General features: G+C 39.5%; 3 protein-coding genes across 7 annotated transcripts in view; 2 read left to right on the forward strand and 1 right to left on the reverse strand.

Moving 5' to 3' along the window:
- The window catches only part of LOC103365651 (uncharacterized), a 20,960-nt gene extending 19,144 nt beyond the window's left edge, over positions 1–1,816 (forward strand). Inside the window, exons 7-8 of the mRNA XM_008293140.1 lie at positions 132–224; positions 1,640–1,816. Coding sequence (XP_008291362.1) covers positions 132–215 — 84 coding nt within the window. The 3' untranslated portion in view covers positions 216–224; positions 1,640–1,816. The remainder of the gene's footprint in view (positions 1–131; positions 225–1,639) is intronic.
- A 2,945-nt stretch (positions 1,817–4,761) lies between these two features.
- LOC103365653 (uncharacterized) lies at positions 4,762–15,425 on the forward strand. 4 transcript variants are annotated; one of them, XR_520625.1, is made up of 9 exons: positions 4,762–5,033; positions 6,584–6,850; positions 10,049–10,330; positions 11,893–12,074; positions 12,166–12,264; positions 12,380–12,424; positions 12,516–12,560; positions 13,447–14,926; positions 14,976–15,425. XR_520625.1 is itself a non-coding variant. In XM_008293141.1 (8 exons), exons 1-8 carry the CDS (start codon positions 4,991–4,993, stop codon positions 13,609–13,611), a joined length of 1,128 nt encoding a protein of 375 aa, XP_008291363.1. In that variant the 5' UTR covers positions 4,762–4,990; the 3' UTR covers positions 13,612–15,425. The 4 variants fall into 4 exon arrangements, 3 of the variants coding, with proteins under 3 accessions (XP_008291363.1, XP_008291366.1, XP_008291364.1); XM_008293141.1 differs by having other exon boundaries at positions 13,447–15,425; XM_008293144.1 differs by having other exon boundaries at positions 12,380–12,404; positions 12,541–12,560; positions 13,447–15,425.
- A 4,305-nt stretch (positions 15,426–19,730) lies between these two features.
- On the reverse strand, positions 19,731–23,133 carry LOC103365654 (uncharacterized). Of its 2 annotated transcripts, XM_008293145.1 has the most exons (4): positions 22,197–23,133; positions 21,757–21,816; positions 20,518–20,620; positions 19,731–20,228 (listed from the first exon to the last, which is right to left on the reverse strand). In XM_008293145.1, exons 1-4 carry the CDS (start codon positions 22,392–22,394, stop codon positions 19,873–19,875), a joined length of 717 nt encoding a protein of 238 aa, XP_008291367.1. In that variant the 5' UTR covers positions 22,395–23,133; the 3' UTR covers positions 19,731–19,872. The 2 variants fall into 2 exon arrangements, with proteins under 2 accessions (XP_008291367.1, XP_008291368.1); XM_008293146.1 differs by lacking the exon at positions 21,757–21,816 and having other exon boundaries at positions 22,197–23,129.
- Positions 23,134–23,202: the final 69 nt, after the last annotated feature.

A 23,202-nucleotide genomic window follows, 5' to 3' on the forward strand; every position in this document is an offset into this window, starting at 1 on the left:
AAGTCTTCTCCTCAGACTGCAGCAGCACCTGCCGTGTCTTATCATGTAAGTATCTCTTCAAATGAGCATGCAGAGCTGCTGCTTTAACATACGTTACTACATTAATTTCAACATCCTTATTCCTATTACAGGATGAGAGTCAACCTGTAGACCCAAGTTACTCAGCTGTACCGTCTTCTTCAGCTGTCTCTCATCAACCCACAGCTGCCCCTTGAGAGCGACAGGTATGTAGAAGCCTTAAAATTTCGCTGTGCACTGGACAGATGAAGGAGAAATAGAGATGAAGCAGAGATATTAGTTAGTTTCTGTGGTTTTGTGCATTAATATGACCGATTCAACGACACAGTCAGCTGCAGACAAATGAAGTACTTTAAAGGATGCGTTGTCACTTTTTCAGTTCTATCTAAAAACATCACACACATCTATATGTGTTTGCTGTAATTGCTCCTCCTGTTCCTAATGGCCATAACAGATTCCCTCATAATGTGTTTCCAGTGTAAGTGATGAGGAAATATGGTTCTAATGCTTGTTCTCTTCAAAATCCTTGCAAAAAGTTACAATGTTGTTACGGTTTTGTACAGAAAAAGGCTGTGACATGACACATACCCTTTTATTTCTCTTGTCTCAACTGATGAAACCTCAAATCAGCTCCAGTGAAATTATTGAATGTATTTATTTTTGCACATAATGAGGATTGGGAATTTTGTCAAACATCACTTCCATTAAAATTACATTAAAAGGGCATCTCTTGGTGGCAACTATTAGAGCCTGAATGATATTATTAGCCAATAGTGGCCTATGACAGATAAATCGTGTCAGTAAATATGTTATCCAGTATGCACCAATATGAGAACATTTTCTGTCCGGCAGAGAAGCTCTTGACTCCAGTGTTTACAATACTATCAACACTTTCTGCAGCACATGTAGCAGAGTACACATCACACTTGAGTCTGTGGTGGTGTGAAGTCAAGCGGTGGCCTCACAGGAAGCTGCTAACTGCTAGTATTTAGTGAAATATGTTGCTGGAATCTTAATGCACAATATCATATATATAGCAGCTAAAGATGTGCCACTTTGATGGTCTTTGCAGTGCACTGATTGCTGCTCTCCTGAATCCAAGTCCATGACAAAACTGGCAGTTGAATACTTGGTCAGTTTAGTTTCTCTCGTCCAAAAGAAATATTTGGAGTAAACGTAAACATGTTCTAGAATAAATTCCAAACAACACCCACAGAATCAGTTAAATCCAGTATCGGTCTGGTTCTTGCCGGTATGAACAGAAGGACTTATTATGTCAAATAAAACTTGGTTCATAATCTATATAGACACATGAGTATTGTTTGAAGTTGATTCTTAACAAACTGCTGCAATGTGTCTCAGGAGTTGCACTCTTTTGCTGAGTCAAAACGTATATGTTCTATGTGATTTACAGTTTCTAAAAATATTATTTTATGTCCATTGCAAAATTCCAGTCATAAATCTGCTTAGAAATAATAAACAAGAAGACTGTCCTTATAGCTACAGAACTTATAACACCTTCTCCTCTGCAGATACACAAACAAACAAGCAAGAATTCTCTGTACATGCAAAAAAAATCAAGGAACTTGTTGCGCAACCTTTGCCTCACTTTTGTCTCCAGGTTGCTCCTCCAGGAGGATCAGCTCCAGCTCCTTCAGCCGTCTTGGATTCAGATCTTCGTTTTGAGTTGAAAGGACTAACTTTTTGACCTCTTCTCCACTCCTGAGCTCAGACTCAGCTCCCTCTGATGTGTACACCTCAGAAAAACTGAACTAAAAGAGCACTTTTTAAAAAACTTTAAAAAAAACATGTATTAAAAAAAAAAAAAAAAAAAAAGTTGTATTACAGATTTTTTTACAATCACAAAAAATCATTTAAATTCAAAACTATATAGTTAAAAAAAAAATCCAAAACTTTACATGATATTACATCAAAAATCTTTTTTTTAACCTCAATGTAAACTCACACTGTTTTATAGTTTTACATTTTAAAAAGCTGAGAATTATTATTTTACAGCTAGTTGCTGTTATTTTCACAGATTTTTGACATAATGGTATTCCACATTTTTTTTAAAAGTTTGCTTTAAGTTTTTTTTTAAGGCCCTTGCTGCCAGATTTTTTTTAATTATTTTTTTAAACAGATTTCTCTTTTTTACGTTGTAGATTACATTTAAGGTTGTAGTTGAGGACAACGCAGTGGAGTGTAAGTTCAGTCCATCCATTTCATCAATCAGATTTAAATATTTTAAATGTTTTTCCCCTCTGTTCCTCAGGTAAGAGAAAATAACTCTCACTCAGGATTGTACACTCTGGCATATATGTGCATTTGCCATAAACTTGGACAGTAATTTGAATGTATAATGTGCACATATTAATGTTTGCTTTGCCTTTGTCCTGTTGCCAAGGATAGCACAGTAGGAACACGTTAGCAGCTTTCCTTATTGTTATCAACTATTTTATAGGTTGTTTCATGTCTCTGTCATGACCTTTCAGCTCCATATATCACAAGTCTTTAAGCATTATGTTTTGCGTTATGGTGTGTGCTATTATTTTGTTAATTAAAACAAAACAAAAAAAAACAATATCCTGCATTGTAACGCTACTTGATTTTTATGTGTTTTTTTCTTCTGAATCCTGTTTACACTGCATGTTTTATTGAAGTCCTGTTGCTGCCTGAAGAAACATGTTTTGATCATGAGATTTTAAAAATAAATGTCAAATTATGATATACGATGAGACTTTCTCTTGATTTTTGAAAACTTAACTGATCCACTTATTGGACTGTATTAAATCCCAGAAAAGCAGCTTACTAGAATCCACACTGGAATGATCATGTACTATAGTTTGTGTTTTAGAAGAGTTAACCTGATTAGTATTTTCCAGTATGGATGCGACTGTAGCTTCGGCAGCGCTACATTATTGTTACATACATGAGCCTGCAGAAGCAGGTGTTTATAGTGGATAAATGAAATGTTCTAAGTGGCTTTATCTGGCTTTTTCTTTTATTAAAGTTGCTGAAAACATATTTTCACAATGAACATTGTTCTCTGAGGAACAAGCTCTGTAAAATTGGGAGGCACATTGGGACAGATTTAAAAGAGAACAGACATCAACATAAACTGACTTTTAATCCTCAGCATCAGTTAAACTGCAGAAACACTAGATTCTACTTTTTCTATGATTTAGCAAGGCCCTCTCAGTCTGATAAATACCAACATCTTTCAGTTTCCACAACCCCCAGGTTACAGTCTTGGCGTAGCTCCAACCGTTTACAGGAAAGATATTATTTAAGATGTGATTTCTAGAACAGACAGACGTGGCTTCAGCAGGTCTGTCGTCTGTAACGTGAATGTGTGACTGAGCTGTTGAACTGAAGAGAAGGTCCTCATCTGAAGTAGTTTGGACACTCGTGGGCTACCAGGTTCCAGGCTTCACCGAACGCATCGACCCTCCTCTGATCCAGAGGAGCTGTTTACTCACAGCTACTCCTTGTGGTGAGTAAACTGATTTCCTGTGTAAAAATCTGTGAAACAACTGTTTAAGAAGTCATTGCTGAGAAGCTGAACTTTACAGAATCCTATCACATGCAGATCAGACACTGAATTAATGCTAATCAGATGTATTTTGCAGACTCAGCATTTACAGTTGTTCAAATTTAAATTAACCCGACTAAAACAGTACCGACGGAAACCACAAGGGTTTACTGTGTGTGTTCTGCAGCATGCTGGATGCTCTTTCTTTGGTGCTTTTTAAATAGAGGACATGCTCTAGCCACTTGAGAGGATGATTGTCTTCTATAAGCAATATAAATGAAAGGGAATAAAAACTCCTATATCTATAAATCATAATTAGTTTTATATTTATATATTTATATCTTTGTTTTTTTTTAGCCCTGTTGTACTCTGTAACTCTTGTGCTTCTTTCTGCCATACCTGCATCCAGCTGCTGCAACATGTGAACTCACCTGCAAAGGAAGCAGTAAAGTTTATCTTATCTTAGTTAAACGCATTTGCTATCAAGAAAAAAAAGCCTCATTGTTTTAAAATAGCCATAATATAAAGATTTAATCTGAATGTAAACAAGAAAAACTTGACTATGTAACTATAATCTGATAGCACATTTTCTCAGATGTAATCTGGCCTGATTATATTGTTTTATTTTGTAATCTAATTACATAATCCCAAATATGTGTAATCTGCTATTACCCCACTCCACTGACACATTAGCATCCTGACTTAAATCAGTATCATATCTTCTTATATCATTATCATGTAACAATTTAATCCTTTTAAAAAAAAAATCCTTAATAAAACCACATTGTTTTTCAAGTATTGCAAAAATATCTCTAAAATAATGACAGTTTTTGTTAGTTTAAATACGATTAAAAGAAAAAAAAAGTACGACTGTATGGTCAAACATTGTTAAAGAACGAATTACTATTTATACCAATAGAGATTTTTTGATACGGACAATATTCCCTGTTTTGGCTTATTTTTGTTTTACGCATAAAATTTGATCGTTTTCCTGTGAATTTACTACTTATTTTCTGTAATTAAAAAAAAAAACAGGTAAAATATTTCAAACCAAAACAAACAAACAAAAAAACAAACAGAAAATTGTTTTTAAATAAATACATAAATAAAATTAGAAAGAGATTGAAGTTTAAAATCAAGCAGTTCACGGGTATTCCAACCGCCGTGTTTTCCGTGCAGACAGTAAACGCACCATGATTTCCGTCAAGGAAACGCCCTTTCTGGGGAGCACCGACAGCTTCCTTTCCTCTGTCCACGTAACGCCATTATTCACGGTTTGCAGTGGAATATATCCTCCGAACAAGTCTTTTTTTCTGATACTCTGCGTGTTTTGAAGAGTTTGTAGGCTGGAACAAGTCAGAAGCAAAGACTTGACGAGCTTTAAAGCATATTTTGAGCCGCTCTGGTTCACGCTGGGCTTTTGTTAGTGAGACCGGACACATGATGATATTGTTGCTGTTGCTGGGCGCCTGTGTTAGTGTAGGTAAGTGTAAAACAAAACCCAATGATTTATTCACACAGCTTGTACAACTACGACCTCAAGTGAGCCAGTTAATATCCCAGTACATCTGTGGTAGTCGATCAGAGGCAGAAGTACCTGTACTCTAGTATTTATACACTTTTTTTTTTTTTTTTACTTAATTGATTTCCAATTTACACCAATTTACACTCCTACTTTACTATTCAGAGGAAAATACTCATGCTTCACTACACTTACTTACTAGCTGTTGTTATTTACAAGAGATACAGATGACAGGCACAGCAGCACAAGGTCAACGTGGGATATTCTGGAAGAATTTAATGTACTCTTATAAGATTTTTTTTTTTTTGCTGTATTTGTTCTGTTGTTGTTATACTAGTCAAGTAAAAATTTGTCCACACAAGTTATGAAGTCAAATTGTGGGACTAAAAAAAAAGTGACCGGCTGCCAAAAACTGCCTGCACGCTTGTTGTCGTTGTTTTCTAGTTTATATCCACCTGCAGCTGTTCTTAATCTGGATCAGACAGTCATAATAAGATAACTTTATTGATCCCTCACCAGTGGAATTTTCATCCTGTAGCAGCTGGATACAGACAAGGCATGAACAGAGATACAAAAAGGCAAATAAGACAATCAATCAATCAATCAATCAATCAATAAAAATAAATCAAGACACGATGAATTTACATATGCGCATTTATGACCTATTGGATTTTAAATAGTGATATCTACATATGTTTACATATATTTACATAGGTATGTAAAGCTATGACATAATATGCAAATGCACGATTTGTATGTCCTTGGTCACAGCAAAATTGTGTCTTTGTAAAAATTTTATGTCTCTTATAACCAAATAACTGTGACTAAAGAAATGTTTTCACTTTATAGTGCAATTAGGCCTAAAATTCAGGATTATAGGCAATGCCATTGTATTTTTTTCACTGTTTAAGTTGTAGGTATGTGTTTGGTATGTCTGATATGCTCATTTAGAGTGTAGCTGACGGATGGGTCTTATTTATAAAATAAAGAAATTGTAATTTTTCCAAGTATCCTCTAGACTATGATGGGTAAAATGTAACCCTCACAAATGAAGTCATTTTCATACACTAATGACATCTTAGTTACAACGTCGGGCCTGCAGTCAATGTTTGGCAAATAGAAAATTGTGTTTACATGAGTTGAATAAGCTCTTTAAAGGCAATTCAACCACTGGATGGGTTATAATCCAGGGCACAAAGCAGGTAAATTAATCCAGAGGTGTTGCATTTAGTTTTTCGCTGGACCTTTGCTTTTTGATGCAACAGGAGCTCTACAATTTTCTGCAAGGGGTCAAGTGCATTTAGCTAAAAGTACTTAAATACTTTTATTTCTGATTAGGATTCCCAACAAAGTGTTTTTGCACTGTGCTTTTGCAATTCATACAAAACAGTTACCTAATTGATTTATGATAAATGATAAATGGTAGATGCTTGTTCAAATGGTTTTGAAAAATGTCTGGAAATGTCAACATGCATGCTTAAGGTTTCTCTCTGCTGGACTTTTTCCTCTAGGCCTCTCAATTAGCATTGATCAGTTAAACTATGGGAAGACATACAGGATACCGCTGCGGGACAAGGTTTCTACCATGGAGTTCACCCCCAAGGGCAGGTATGTCAAGAGTGTCGTGTGGAATCGTGGCTACCTCATGAAGAACGATAGGCGGAAGGTGATTCGCGGTGAACTTGTGATAAGTAATCTTACACAAAAAGACAGTGGCAGCTACGTACAAAGAGACGTGAATCGGGTGCTGCTGTCGACGGATAACCTTGAGGTTGTAGGTAAGCTTTCACTTTATCTGATTTCCTTTTCGTTTTTTTTGGACACTACGGCTGGTCTGGTTGTAAGCATTTAGGTGGTGCAATAGTTTGCACTGTTGGATCCCAGAAATTTAAATCCATTTCTCCAGGTACTCCCACATCAGTTCAAAGTAGGGCTGGGCAATGTACGTGAAAAATACATCACGATAAAAGGATTTACCTCAGCAGATAATCGAAAACAGTCAATAACCAATATCTGGAATTGATACACATCAAAAGTCATTTATTAACAGCATGTGACAGCATGTATAACTAGATTTTTTCATTGATAAAAATGACTGTTGCTGAATTTATCCACATATGCATGAAATGGTAATAGCAGGTAATAGCAGAGAACATGTCATTCATAACTAGACTACGTCTTTAAAAGGGATTAATATTACTGAATTGATACATATACACTTTAAATACTATATATTAACAGCATGTAGAAGCAGGGAACCTGTCATTCATCAATAGACTTCTTACTGAATATGTACAAGAGTGACGACATTTTAGCGTGATGTGAAGCTATGATGCTCACGCTATGATCGACTGACATTAATACCAGTTTGTCTTCTGCAGTTCTGTCTGCTGTTCCTGTCTGTGTTCTTAATCTTTCACCGTTCTTTCGCTTTCACGTCTCAATGCATTATGCAGACTCTGTTTCAGGATCATCTGTGGCTGCCTCCTAACTTAGCCAGTGTAGCCGTTGCGATTTGTAGCGGTGACTATACTTAGTTTTTTAGGGTCCGACCACCAAGGACCCTCTTGGAATGCTGGTTTTCTCTGTGCCAGAGAGACGTGTCTGTCAGTCAGAGCAGATTGTTAAAGTTAATCAGGCCTCCAGCAGTGTCTGCTGCCTCTGCAAATAGGCCCTCTGTCGCTCTGCATAAAGAATAGCTTTCATTGATTGGCTGTTACTGTGACATGCAGCCAATCAGATAGCGCTGTGGGCGGGACGCTTCGTGAGATCAGAGTGACTGCAGAGAGAGCGAGCTGCTGAGTGATAGCCAAAGTTGCGCATTGGTGATTAAGAATGCCAGTAATCTCAGGCCGCTGCTATAGCTCAACTGGTTGAGCTGGCGACCCATGTACAGGGGCTATAGTCCCCGACACAGCAGTTGTGGGTTTGAATCCGGCCCATGGCCATTTGCTGCAAGTCCCTCATTCTTCTCCCCACTTTCCTGTCTCTCTCTACTGTCCTGTCAAATAAAGGCAAAAAGGCCAAAAAAAAAAAAAAAAGAACGCCAGTAATCTAAAATATCACCATGAAAAATGACTTAATAATTGGTCAATCCCTACTGTAAAGTTTTGTATCAGTTACAGATCCCTAATTTTATTAATTTTGTGCTGAGTATTAATAATTCACACAGAGCTTTTGTAGAAAACATTATGATACAGCTCTTTATTTTTTAAAGCATTTAATGTGTTCTTGTTTTTTTTCTAAATCTTTGTGTCCTTTTGTACCATGAAGATATTGTAATAAATTAATTATTCGTTATATACATTAAAACTAAGGCTAACTGGCTTTTTAAACGACAGGTTTTGTTATGTTTTTACAATATAATTTAAACTTTTGTCCTATTCCTGCTTTTAAACAAGCCAGCCAAGATACTGAGCATCAAAACATTTTTTTTTTAGTTCCATGGAAGATGAAGTCTTGGACTGCAAGGTGGTTAGCACCGTTGCCTCGCAGCTAAAAGTTCGCTGGTTCACGTCCCGGTGAGGACACCCGGGATCTTTCTGCATGTTCTCCCCATGCAGCGTGGGTTCTCTCTGGGTTCTCCAGCTTCCTCCCACACAGTCCAAAAACATGTTGAGGTTAATTGGTGATTCTAAATTGTCTGTAGGTGTGAATGTGAGTGTGCTTGGTTGTCTGTCTCTAAGTGTAGCCCTGTGATAGACTGGTGACCTGTCCAGGGTGTCCCCTGCCTTCACCCTGAGTTGGCTGGGATAGACTCCGGCGCCACGCGACCCTAGTGAGGATTAAGTGGTGTATAGATAATGGATAGATGTCTTAGTCTCTGGCTAGAGGTAGAGAGAACTGAAAAATGATTTTTGTGCAGTATGACACAGTGATAATACATTAACACAACAAACTCAGACAAAACAAAAGTTTGATTTTTTTGCATTTTTTGTAAAAATTATAAAACCCTGGAATCCACATGTCCGACATTTTTTCAAATGCCCACAGGTTTTACCAGTGCTGGAAAAAAGGGGCTCCACATGATCGAGATCGGCTATTTTTTCTGGGTGCATTTATATTTTTCCAACCTCTGCAGACCGGGTGTTTTTCACACTGCTGTCCACATCAACTCTGCAAAGATATTTCATCATGCTGAATGTATCTTCCAACAACTTGCTGACCACTTGCTTCACTGTGTACCTTATACTGCTTTTGAGCCACACTCACCCTTTCCCCCTTGTAAGCACAACTGGCAATTCAACTGAAAAATCTCAGAATTGTTGTCAATTGACTTTTTGTTGCTGCTGAGTCAGTCATTTTTTTTCAGTTGTGCCAAGAAGCATTACGTTTAGTTGCAGAATCTGATTGGTGCAAACAGTTTACATTTAGCAATTTCTTCATAGATGTATAGGATAAAGTGATTTTGCAGAGTATGTAGAATAAAGTGATTCTGATTAAACGTTGCAATTTTAGGACATTTTTTGCTGTTGTTCCTGACAGATAGGAATGCCATACGTGATATATTCACAGACAGTCAGAAAGTTTAAAAAAAAATGGCAATTCTTTTAGTTTTTACAGTTTCTTGCTTGAATAAATGGTGAAGTTTTGGCTTTTTTTTTTTTTTTAAAGAAAACATGCTTTTCATACCCACTGGCCGTTTTTTTAGTTCCAAGGGTTGATCGACATGCTCTTTCTTGTTTTGTTTTATTATTTTCCTGAACAATAACAAGCATTTATGTGTGGTTATGCCACCTAGGTACTTCTGGGTGGAATGTGTTGCCTTTGGACATAGCCAGGTTTACTGTTTTCTCTTATATCCACTTTTTGCACCAGGCTAAGTGGGCTGTACCCTGCATTAGCATATTTGCCAACATTTAGAATTCCCCCTTTTATCTATCAAATCAAGATCCAAATCATAGACTGTACAGGTTGAGTGTTTGGAATGTAAATAATTTTTTGGCTGATAGTCTGTTTTATATCCTCTCTACCAGCATTCACTGAACACTATTCACGTAGTGTTGGTCAGTCCCTGAAGATCATCTCTAGTCTGGACCCGGACTCCTGCAACATTTACTTCTTCCCAGGAGGAAGCTATGAGACTGAGATTGTTCGCAATGGCTGGCTTCAACAAGACAGTTCGGACTGCACTGGGTTTGAGTTTCTAAAGCCATGTGGGATTTTACAAGAGTACCTCCAATCGTCATGCCATGGATACTTTGAGATCAGAGATCAGGATGACAATAAGGTTTGGGTGGTTAAAGTGGACATGGACCGTAAGTAACCTGTATGTTTTACAAGTGTCATGCATTATTGAGTTATCACTTTATCATAAAATGTCTTAGTTTTACCTTCTTTTTTAAATTCTTACCTTTGGTTTATTCAAAGTGGCTTTGCAAGGTCTCGTACTACCAAGAAGCTGTATAATATAGTTTCCACTTAGCCCCTAATATGTAATGTTAAACCCATTAGCAACTTTTTCTGATCTCAAACACATACCAGTTCTATTTACTATAATCTACTACCTGGGAATAGTGCATTTTTGAATAATCTTATAACTGTAATAAAATTGTGGGAAATTGTGCTCACAAATCATTCAGTGGCCTACACTAAGTCACTTTTTCTTCTTTAGAAACTTTTGCGTGATTTTGGCAGTGTGCTTTTAAATGTCATAACACTGGAAAATTCATCTTCTGCCAAGCTTCTGCAAACTGGGAGGCATCTTTTTTTACAGCCAGTATTTTCGTATTTGTATCCAAACTTTTGTGTGTCCACAGCCATCTATAAATGTCACTTCCCCGAACACCTTGTACTCTAACACAGCCCCATATTGATGCACTCCAACCCCTGTACTTCACTGTCAGGACTATGCCCTCACTGTGGTAGTCTTGCTGAGGCTTACTTTCAAACATGCTGGACGTCATCTGAGCATAATCTTGGTCTCACCTCACCTAATGCTCCCAATATTCTTCAAGTTTCTTTTCATGTTGTTTAGAAAAGTTTATTCTTTCAGTTTTGTACTGTCCAGCAAGCAAAAACGTTTCTCTTGGACGCCTGTACACAGAAGGTGGCATGAAGTGATTAGAACACTGGATGAGCTGTCACAGAAACTCACATTTTCACTCATAGCCCCTGGGCCGAGTCTGAAGTACTTGCCCATATGTTTTTCATAGCAAGGCTGTGCAACTATCTCACAGTCCATGGCGTCATTTGAGGAGGTCGACCACTGTGGCGGCTCTGATTCTGCTGGTGGTACTATGGCTCGTTCTGTACCTCCTTATCACTAAAGCAACACTGATTTTTAGTTGATTGCAGATCTTCCTGTATCTTTTTTCCCGTCTTTGTGAATAGTTATAATTTAATTTTTGTTCAATTCCTCTGACAATTCAATTTTCCATGTGGCGGCATGATGCAAACATGCAGACAGACACAAACTGTTGTTCCAAAACAGAGCCAGCTCAGGGCATTTTATAGCCGTGGTTATGCAACCTGGCTGATTAGAAAGCAGATATGTGTCAGTGATCACAGATGTATTACATTTTTTTGCACTGAGTTTCTACTTTGGGGCCTGTATTTTCAATATAGTGACTCTGAAGTTTGTATTACAATGTTCATAAAAGGAAATACTTAATCTCCTCAATTATTGAGATGACCTAAATGTCAGTTATTCGACATTTAAGTGATTAAGAGTGTAATCACTTCTGTTGTGCATTGTTTGCAGAGGCAAAGCAGTTAATAGTTGACATGCTTACAAATTACAAGGTCAATCAATTAGCACGACTGCTGATGCTACACTTGCTGCCGCTAATCTTACTGATTAATGGTGTCATTGTTTCAGCTGAACCTTTTGAGCAATCGTACCTCGGAATTGGTGGCGGTGTTCTTATTTCGGCGCTTTGCACCTGCTGCATAAGGTGCTGCTGCTGTGGAAAAAGCTCCTCAGACAAGGAACGCTCTGAGGCTGCAGCTGATGAAGACAATAACGATAATGAAAATGAACCGGCTGTGCGTGTCCAAGAGGTGAGCATGTTCTACACCGAAGCTTTTCAGCGGTGTATGTGTGTGCCTGTACAGTCGTGGTAAAAAGTCATCTTTTTAATTCAAACCACAGTACGATCACGAGCCTACTGGAGCGAGGCAGAACCAACTCCATGAGCCGTCTGGGATGCAGCGCCCCGCTCAACCTTCTTATGCCCCGACTGCCCCGCTGGTTAGTGTGTGTTGCACATCACAGAGAGAATGTCTCTTCTTTTACTGGCTCTAAACTGGAGTGAAGTTTAGTCTGTTACCTCTCCACTGCTAATACATGTTGTTTTATTCTGCAGATACACAATCCTCCTTTTGACTTCTTGCCACCTGCTTATTCTGAGGTAGTGTGTCTCCTCTTTTACTGACTCAAAACTGGAGTTAAGTTTGGTCTCGAACCTCTCCACTGCTAATATATGCTGTTTTATTCTGCAGATACAGAATCCTCTTACTGACTTTGTGCCACCTGCTTATTCTGAGGTAAGAACTGCTGCCCATAGCAATCTGAGCACACACATGAACAGACATGATAAATGAAATACTATTTTTTAACTTCGATGCACCGACCAGATTGTTATTTCTTATAGTATTGTCATTGTTACTTAAATTAGAGGATAGCGTTTCCTCGTAGTATCTTTTTGAATTGCTGTTAATATTATTTTGACCACATAGGCGTTAAGTTACATTTTCTTCAGAATAATAACAAAGATGAACCACCATGCAACGTCTAGGGATCTTATATGAAGGTATTTGTTGTGTATTCAAATACAATTCTCCATTTTTTCTTCTGGCAAAAGCCTCATCAATGATCCCTTTCTGCCATAAACTGCATTTGAATGTGGGTGTAACTATTTCTTTTATTTATCTAATTAGTTTTGAACCAGTTTTGTCTTTGGTTTGTCTTTACTTGGACCCAAGATTAGATCTTAGTGTTCAAAGGTGACCTCATCAGACATGGCCATAATGCTAATTATTAATGTGGTATCTCAGACGCTGATCAGTTCTCACTGATTAACATAATTTATTCAGTCTGACGTGGCCCCGACCTGTGACGCTTATGAGAAGGGTCGGTGTTAGTTTTTGAGGTCCTAGTTTTTATGGGTGCTGTGTTGTTGAGCCGCATCACATGTGTGAGCTGCACTAGAAAGCATGACAAATCCTTGTTGTATTGAGTTGTAGTGAATTGACATCAGTAGATTTTGTTCATTCACTAAATGTGCAGATTCCTTATAGTAACTGTAATACTATTGATCAAACTGACATGCGTATTCTCCATATTGAACCTTTTTAACAGCTGCAGCTAATTTCTATATTACAGATCTAATTGCTGTGATACACAGTGACATGTCTGTCTGTTTCCTTGCAGGCTATAGCTTCGTCCGAGCCTCAACATGCTGTAACCGTTCCTCTTTCTTCTGACTCTGGGCCGCGGTTTGAAGTGAGGGGGATGGACTTTGACGCTGCTGCTCCTCTCGGTTCAGATGCAACACAAAGTAACGTTTACAACTCAGACAAACTCAACTTCCTCTGATAGCCTTGGTCTTTGCAAGGTACCCTCAAAGTTTCAAAGATATTCGGCAATGTGACTTATAAGGGATAGTTTGACATTTTGGGAAATACGCTTATTCAGCAGTAGCTGCCTGGAGAGGATGCTGGTTGCCTGGCAACTGGTCCAAGCCAAGAAACAGTCCAACATATAACCACTAGTAAAATAATGTTTCTACACTTTGTAGTTTTATCCATTGAAGAAATATTTTAGTGACAAGCAGAGTTATCTCTGTACAGAGCCAAGCTGTTTTCCTGTTTCTAGAGTTCAATTTTAGTGAACTAGCTGCTGTATCTTCATTTTGGCCACACAGACCAAGAAAGTATTTCCCAAAATACTAAACTGCTTCTTTAACATTTATACAGTTTAAAAGACACATCTCTCTTTTCTCCCACATATTGGTCATTCCACAATGTTCCGCATATGACGTGGTAAAAAACAAACAAACAAAAAACAACCCAAGAATCAAATGGAGAACATTTTTTTACATCTGTATCTGTCCCAGTTTTTTTTTTTGTTTGTTTTACTACTAACTTTAGCTTTCAAAAGTTAAATGTATACCCAAAGATCACATGTTTAAAGCCATCTATTAACAAAAAAAACAAAACAAAAGCATTTATTCTAATTGACAATGCCAACGTTATTTACAATAATTTCCTACCTCATGAGTCTCAGTTAAAAATAGGTCAATAAGGTCATCAGGCTACTAAGTGCATATTGTTATTATTCCTGTAGTAATGCATCATTTATTGCAGACCAGATCGACTGTGAGAGTTCTCAAGGAATGAACAAACATATCCTTTCTCTGCAAAGCCATGTATTCAAAAAACATACTCATTGTACTCGCTTTGGTCAATTCAGCTTGTGTCTCATAGAGCAGATGTAATATTTGAAGCTTGTATCATACAGCTGAACGTGGATTCTAATGTACATTTGAATAAATATATAGATTAGTCAGGTAAAATTCAAGCACTTTGTGCTGCTCAGGCAAGACACACACACACACACACACACACACACACACACACGACACTCCAAAAGTGTGAGACCACCTATGAAATGCACTTCTTTTTTTTACATTTGTATCAGATTATATAATATCACCTCAGCAATTTAAGTAAAAAGCTGAATCTCTGAATGATGTTTGTTTGCATCCCTGTTGCTTCAGTGACAGCAGCGCTCGAGCTGCATGAACTCCAGGAGTTTGTGCAAAACCTGGTGACCTGTGTTGTCCCAGCGTGATGTGAGACTCTTGTGATGTTTTTGTGCAACCATAAATGTACAGTGGGGTTAAGATCAGGTGACTGTAGAGGAAAGTCCATGAGTGCATGGTTCTTTAGAGCTCTCAGATGGCTGATCATCCTGCATCTCCACAAAGATGTAAAGCAGAAGGCAAAGAATGTCTCTGAAGAATAGAGTGCTGCTTCTCCTTGATCACGGTGGAGTTGATTCAGTGCAGGTTTCACTGTGGCATCATTCTCTCTTCTCAACAGTGGTGGAAAGTACTACTTTTATAACTTCACTGTACTGCGGTATTTCCAATTAAAAATGAGGTCATCTCGTGAAAAACGAAACGCACCTGCATTCGCTGTTTTTCCGCTCATAGAAAAGACTGTGTGTAGAATACATGGAACTCGCTTTCATCTTGGACAGATTTGACATTAGAACGCCCTAGTTTATTATTTTTAAAGTCATTTTTGGTAAATTACATTATGATTAGAACATCCTTCAAATGGAGAAAATTTGCATTCCTGGAAATAGTTGTGCCTGATATGACTCATATTCTAATTTCTGATTTAAAATAATGAAATGAATGAAAAATACTTTATTCATCCCAGAAGGGAAATTCAATAAAAGGTCACCCCCCCACCAAAAATTTTCACCAGCCGCCACTGCTGTATACCCTTCTGTTGCTACCACTAACCTCTGAATGGGATTCATTAGTAAATGTTATGTTTTGGAGTCATCCACAGTGAAATGCTGCTGTGTCTAAGCCCACTTCAAGTGTTTGGCCTTGCCCACCTCTTGAAAGGTGGTTTAGAGAACCTAACAGCCTTTTTGTAATGTGACTGTTGCTGATGGGAATTTCGCGTTTCTTTTTCAGCAAATTCTACATATCAGGGATGAAGTTTTTTTTGTATTTGCTGTTGAAGGAAGCGGTCTGCAAGGTGGATCGATGGTTAGCACCGTTGCCTCGCAGCTAGAAGGTTGCCGGTTTGTGTCCCGGTGAGGTCACTCAGGAACTTTCACATGGTCCAAAAACATGTTGAGGTTAATTGGTGATACCAAATTGTCTGTAGGTGTGAATGTGAATGTTCTTGGTTGTCTGTCTCTAAGTGTAGCCCTGTGATAGACTGGTGACCTGTCCAGGGTGTCCCCTGCCTTCACCCTGAGTCAGCCCCGCGACCCTAGTGAGGATTAAGCAGTGTATAGATAATGGATGGATGGATGTTGAAGGAAGCTTGATGTATTCATCTTTTGAAGATGTGCTCACTTTTGTTCTGTCTTTCGGTGCTTTGGATACATCCGATCCGATTCTTCGAGCCATTATAGAGAGCCATACACTGCCACTTTAGAAACCTACCTTCAGTCCAGTCATGGTTTGAAAGCTCCTCTTTGCTCAGAATAACAATTAGATTTCTGACACTGTCTACTGTCACAATGCTGTTTAGTGAGTGATGCTGTGCTGTATACTTAAGCCATATTTATAACAGGCGAAGAATGCAAGTTTATCTACCTGAACAAGCCTCAAATGAGTCAATCAAATCCTCCTGAGTGTCACCAAAATGTTACTTCTGTGGAAAAACGCAGCTCAAGGATGTCTGACCTTTTGTATGAAGAAGTTTGAATGTTAACCTAGAAATACTGAAGAATCTTTTTCGTGTTACGTGTCAGAACTTATTGTTTTTTAAATGTTTCTAACTCCTCAAAGTTGCAAATTATTTTCAGGTTTTCATAAAAATATGACAGATTTTGTTGTGGTCTCACACTTTTGGACTCCTCTGTAGAGAAGAATAGAATAGAATAGAATAGCTTTGTTGTGTGTACTGTATATACGTGTAAATGTTTTTAAGTTGTGTTGTAATGATTGTACAAAACTATCACAAGCACCTTTTGCCTTTTCCTCATGCATATTTTCAATGGCGTGTGGCATTCAAACACCTCAACACCTCTTCGCTGAGCTCACATCAGCAGTGCGCCATAAGTGCATTACTTTTACATTACAACTTCTAACTCAACGCGACTCTTTCAATACTCAAAGTTTTTATGCTGAGAGCAATGTTATAAACTGACATTCACACTTAAAGTAGTAGAGCCGTATTCAGAGCTTCAGTAGTTAATACTTACATATTATCATCCACAAATTTCAGATGTATTCATTTCATTTGTTCATATTTTGGTGCTTTGGAGTAGATGCCATAGTTCACTGTTGTGCTAACGTGGTAGAGTTGGTTTTTGCACTAACTGGAGCCTTTTGGAGAACATCAAGAAGCTGTAAAATATTTCCAAAGCATCTTGTGCATGTGTCGTAGAGTATTTTGGCTTTGTGTCAAGTGCATTAAAGCTACTAACACATTACAATATTGTTTGTGTGCGTTTGTCATTTCTTCACATACATTTAAGCATCGCGTCACCACAGAGCCAAAAGCTAAACCATGCATATAAATTCCTCTTTACACACCAACTGGTTTACAGAAGACGTTCAGCAGAGCAGAAGCGAACATGCGACAGATCCTTTTGTGTGTTGAAAAGGGAAAACAACTGAGCTACAAATCTGTTTGTCGTGCCCAACAAAAACCGGTATTCTGTTAACACATTTCTAAGTGTCAGTGATCCTGAATGACTTCACCGCCTCCTGCTTTATGTGACACTGTTATCACACGCACTGCAGCTTGTATTTAAACTATTATTAGAAACAACATATAAACTAAAACCTGTAACTCAACTGTGAAGATCTCAGATGACTCCTCATTTCAGCACTGAACCACACTCTGGTTTTCATAACGGCACACAAACCCATTAATGGGTCAGTTCAGTGTTTTTGTGCAAGTTTGATAACTACCTGCTATTTACGCAGAAAGTTTGAGTAATCTGGAGGAATAAAAATATGACCGCTGAGCATTTTAATGACATAATTGGTCATTTATGATGAGATTAAATTGTAGGCAGTTTGTGTCTATGGTTAGATAATGATACAGTCACACTAAAATCACTTTATCTGCCTGGAAAGCTCATATATCTGTTGAAATTAAGAACAAAAACGCTATAAAAGCTACAGAATGTATGCCAAAATACAACAAAAACTTAAAAGTCATTTTTAATCTGCTCAACTGTGAATTTAACTTCCAGGCAATTTAAAGCTGTGAAATTTATGGTAAGAGTGATAATGGAATAAAACAAAGTGTGTCTTCCTGTTCATGTTTGGTTTATCTGGGCTTGTTTTTTTGGCCATTTGGGGGCAGCGGAAGCACTATGATGACCTATATTAAGTTGCTATGGTGAACTTGTCAGCAGAGAGTTCTTCATTTGCACATTTAATGAACCTGCAGCAAAATTTAAGTTTTTTTTTTTTTTCTTTTGCCCACGCTGTCAATGTGAGACAAATATTCGGTCTCCTTTAAGCTCGAGAACACAGTCGGCTCTTCAGATACTGCATCCTCCACATGTGTTCGCCAGTTAGTCCCTCGCTTGGTTTTTACTGCTTTTTCCATGACACGGCTTCCTGCTGTGGGCAAAACTACTGAGAGCAGTGAGAATGAGCTAAGGCAGTAAAGTTGTGGGATGGAAAATGTAAATAACAACCTCTGTAGAGCTGACAGGAACTGAAACACTGGGTTATATTTTTCATTAGTACAAGTTATACCTGTAACTTCTGATCTAAATGTAAGGCTCCACACAGCTTCTAATATTATGTATTTTGTATTTATATTCAGGTTTTTATTAAATAATCACTCTGTAGCATCACACCATCCTCGCTCTCTTTTGTTTGTGGTGATGCAGGGAGGCGGTGACACAATGAAACCTCGCAGTTGGTTTCACCGTGGGTTCATTTCTGGCCCACTTGGCTCGCCACCGCAGCACAGTGTAGGAGGGAAGTGAGTTTTGCTGCTGTGGGGTGAGCCAGCAGGAATGGTAATTTTGGCACTGAGGTCAGGTTGTTCCACTCAGCTGGTGTGACAGTCGGAGTGATGATTGTTGGTGAACCCGGAGGATCAGTTAAAAGCCTCCAGCTGACCGAGCAGCAGTAATGATCAGGCACGGAGGGCTGAACACACTTTGCTGCGGTGAGTAGAAATTAAGACCTTGAATATGATACAGCAAGATACTTTCAGTGCTTTTTTGATGATGTAATCCAAGATGCCATCCACCCACAAGTTTTACTCATGCTTTTGGCACGGCTTCACAGTGACCAGTCGACTACTTTGGTCCAGAACAAATGATGTATTGAATTAACTGCCACAAAATGAAGTCCAGGCAGATAAATGGTTTTCAGACGATAAACCTGACTCCACTTTTGAAGCCCCTGACTTTTCCTCTCAGGCCACCAACAGGTCAAAGTTTTTTTTATTTTTTTATTAAATGTATTTATTTTTTAAATCAAAACAGCAGATTCAAGGTTTCTAGAGAATGTAGTCTAATAACTCCAATAATGTTTCAATTTGAGGCCACCGTGTCAAAAATCCATCCAGTACTTTAGTTTATGACTCAATATTGGAAAAACCAATGAAATTCCCATCAGTTGTCATTATACTTTAACTGTCGTAACACCTTCTAAATGCTCATGTTTACATCTGCATTTGGAGCTTGTTAGCCGATAAGCTTTTACCTCAAAACGTTGTTGGGTATTTTGTATATATATTAGTTTTAGACCATTGTTTGTAGACACTTAGTCTGGTTTTAACTGAAGAACTGAGTAAAACTTTGCTTGAAATGATCTAACTTGTGGGATTGTTTCCTCTCATCTGTGTGCTAGTCTTCCTATTACAACTATTTATACCTTTTTGTGTCAGTGATTTCAAATATTTATCAAAGTAAATGTATTTCATGTGGTTTGATTTTTTTCTTCTTCTTTTTGCATTTTCTGGAGGCAAATAAAAAGAACATTTCCAATTAAAAATCCCAGAGATTACTTTATTTCCAAACTTTGACACAGATAAGGAAATCATTGCCGTTACTGTTTTCATAGCCTTACATAACCATCACCTTTGTCCATTTTTTAAAACTCTTCTCCACCCTTTCTCATCACTATTCCCCTTTCCTCTTCTCCACTGCCTTCAGCCGGCCCTCCAGGCTGCTCACTCGGTCCTCCATTGCAAAAGACTTTTCAGAGCCAGACGTGAGAAGAGTCAACATGACGCATCCCAGCACCAGGCCGGCCAGCCGAACTGCCGTGACGTCTGCAGTGGCGTGCTTGTCTGTCACGATCAGTCCGAAAAGCCACAGCGACAAGACGGTTTTCACCACCCAGAACACCTGCTTCACCACGCCGATCAGCAGACGGAGGACAATGGTCAGCACCCAGTAGCCAATGAGGGCCAGCAGACCCCACTGGGCGACGGCGGTCACGCCCTCCGGAGTGAAGCGGGGCAACGTCAGTGCAACTGTGGAGAAAAGAAGCCCAGATTAGACCTATTTTCATGTGGATTAAAGCTTGAGAATACCTGTGTGTTAGGACAGGAAGCAGCAGACGTAAACACTCACACTTTAAGAGGAGTGGCAGACAAATTGCCCAGAGGGAGAGGCAAGTCTGCATATTTTCACTTGCACTTACTAACTTTCATTGCCACACACTCTCTCTTACTCAAGCAGACAATTTTCAAGGGGGGAAAGCAGGACACACACAACACAACACAAATGCTCAGTGGCTCCAAACACCATCTTGGTACCCACCGTCGAATCCTGTGACCCTGAGGATCTCTGTGACGTAAACAGCGATGACATTCAGGCCGCTGGCAGCTCCTTCAGCCAGGAATCGGATCACCGTCTCTAAAAACTGTGGTGGTATGGAGGGGAGGAGGAGAGGGTGGAGACATATTTTACTTTGTTATCGTGCAAACGAAGCAAAGAAGAGAGACAGCATTCTGATCAGATAAATAATCATGCAGAGAGGAGAATGTGCAGCATGATTTATAACACTGTTGTGCACAAAGCACCACTGATATCTACAGCAGCACTTCACATTCAACAGGGAACTCTTACAGACTCTAAGTGCTCCTTGTGATGTGCTGTATTGTTGACTTGGACAAACAGCTGTGCATGTGGGTGACAGGTGGGCAGCACCCCCTCTCTATTCCTGTACAGCAGCTCCCCACACAGTCACAGCCTTGTCCAGCAAGGTCAAGGGTAGCCCAGTAGGTTCTGTGTTATCTGCACCTGTTGCGTTACACACTGGCACATACTGTATGTGGAGACTGTAGCGTGTCAAGCATCTGTTGCTCCACGTCAGTGTGTGAATGTAAAAACACAACTAATCATTTACTGCTGGCTTGGTGCTGCAGCGGGGACTGATCAAAACACATCTTTGATTCTTACTTATTGATATGATATTAAAGCTTCAAAGCTGAGGTGAGGATGAAACTTTGAAGAGTGCACACATGTGGAAAAACTCTAAAGCAACAGTTGAATGTTGTAAGAAATGTTGCTTTGTCACATGTAGGGACTGTCAGTGCAGGCAGTGTGCAGTTCTTTTATCTTGCTTAGACTAGATGTCATCTGTAAATGTCAAATTTGCCTATTTTCTCACTTGAAACAGCATCTTTTAGAACCACACTCAGTCAGAGTGAGGCTTAATTTGCAGCTTGAGGACAGATTTCCTCTGCGGATTGTGCACACACCCTATATTTTGCATACAGACGCACCACCAGTGAACTATTCAAGCTATTTCAACTCAGCTTGCCAGCACATACACTAAATCTTATCTCCACAAGCTCACAAGTGAATTGCGGCCTGGCATGCAAACATCAGGGGATTTAAACACACACACACACACACACACAAACTAGACTCATGCTCCTACTTTCTGCACTAACTACTTGGCGACATGGGCTAAAACTGAGCCTACATGAGAGGACTCTGTTTAAGGGACCATGTCAGGGTTGCAGGATGGAAAACACCCATTTAGTATCTTACCATGGCCATTGTATAGACGTTGTCCTGACCAAGCAATGACTCAAGAAACAACACTGCACTCTGAGGAGAAGGGAGCCACAGCGGGGTGGAAGTGTGTGCGCGCATGAATGAGAGGAGGGGGGTTCATGGATATAGAAGACATGAAACGAGGGCAGAGAAGATGAGGGGATCAGGAGGGAGATTAACAAGTTGAGGGGGCATCAGGAGAGGAATGTGAGGGGTGATGGGATAGATGGAGAGAGAGATGACAGGGTTGGAGCTGCAAATTAGTAATCAGGTACAGTTAAGCATTGATCAAGAACAGTGACAGAACAAGCAGTGGAGTTAGACCACAGTATATTAAGAATTAAAGAAAGGAATTGAGTGTAAATCCAGTTCCTGGTGCAGGGAAGCAAAGAAAAAAAAGAGTGTTATCCGGCCGGTGCACCTCCTCTCTGTACCTCAGCGGCTGATCGCATCACGCCGGTTCCCACCACAGACTCCGCGTACCGCTGGATCTCCTGGCAGGTTCCCGTGATCACGGTGCGCAGGGTGACCACCGGTGGGCTCTCCGCCTTGGCCTGCTCCGCTCCAGCCCAGCCCACCGCCGCCAAGCCGAGCACCGCCAACACGTAGGTAGTCAGCAAAAACCGAGCCATGGCGCATCCGCCGCGTCCACAGCCAGACGCGCAAAGAAAAACAAGGGAGGCTTGAGAACAATGGAAAAAATGTGGCCAAAACGTCTGCGCACAGGTTGGAGCTGCAGCCCGGAGCAGGTTGAGCAGCTCGTGTTCAGTGAGTCACACACAGGGCTGGAAAAATCAAAGACTTAAAAATGGCTTCTGTTGGGAGCAGACAAGAGCCCACAGAAATCAACATGCAGGCAGAAAAAAAAAATGTAATACGCTTCTAAAACACCGCGCCTGAATTGTCCAATTTGCAAATTGGACCAAAAGTGCCCGTTCACAAAAGGCACCGGCTAAATCGAGGTGATCTGAGTATTTAATTATAAACTTTGGCAGCGTTGCAAATATCCAAATCCAGGACCGCTGCGCTCCTCAAGGACGCTCCAGCATTAACGGAGGCTATATTTGGTAAGAAACCGTTTAAGGCTTAGATCCAGCAGCGGTAGAGATCAACGGGAAAGTTACTGAGGAGAAACAAAAACAAAAGGATATAAATGTGTCCAAAAGTTTCCTTTCTGTTGCAGCTTTAAGGATCCGGCAGAAAGGCGGTGACGCTGATCTGACCACGAGTCTCCTAAAGCCTCTTATTTCAGCTCTGAGCTTCCACAGCGCGCAAGTTTGCTCTGTGAACTTGCACCAAACGCTCTGCTGTGATGGATTATGTTGCACAACCTTTAAACAAGTTTAAAAAAAAAAAAAAAAAAAAAGCCTCTCTTGTCACCGTTCCCGTGTGGCACTCCCTTCCTCCCAGCGTTTCTAACGACTGTTTCCAGCGTGCAAA

Source organism: Stegastes partitus, unplaced genomic scaffold (assembly GCF_000690725.1).
Source record: "Stegastes partitus isolate 25-593 unplaced genomic scaffold, Stegastes_partitus-1.0.2 Scaffold860, whole genome shotgun sequence".
In the NCBI taxonomy this organism is placed as follows: Eukaryota; Metazoa; Chordata; class Actinopteri; family Pomacentridae; genus Stegastes; species Stegastes partitus.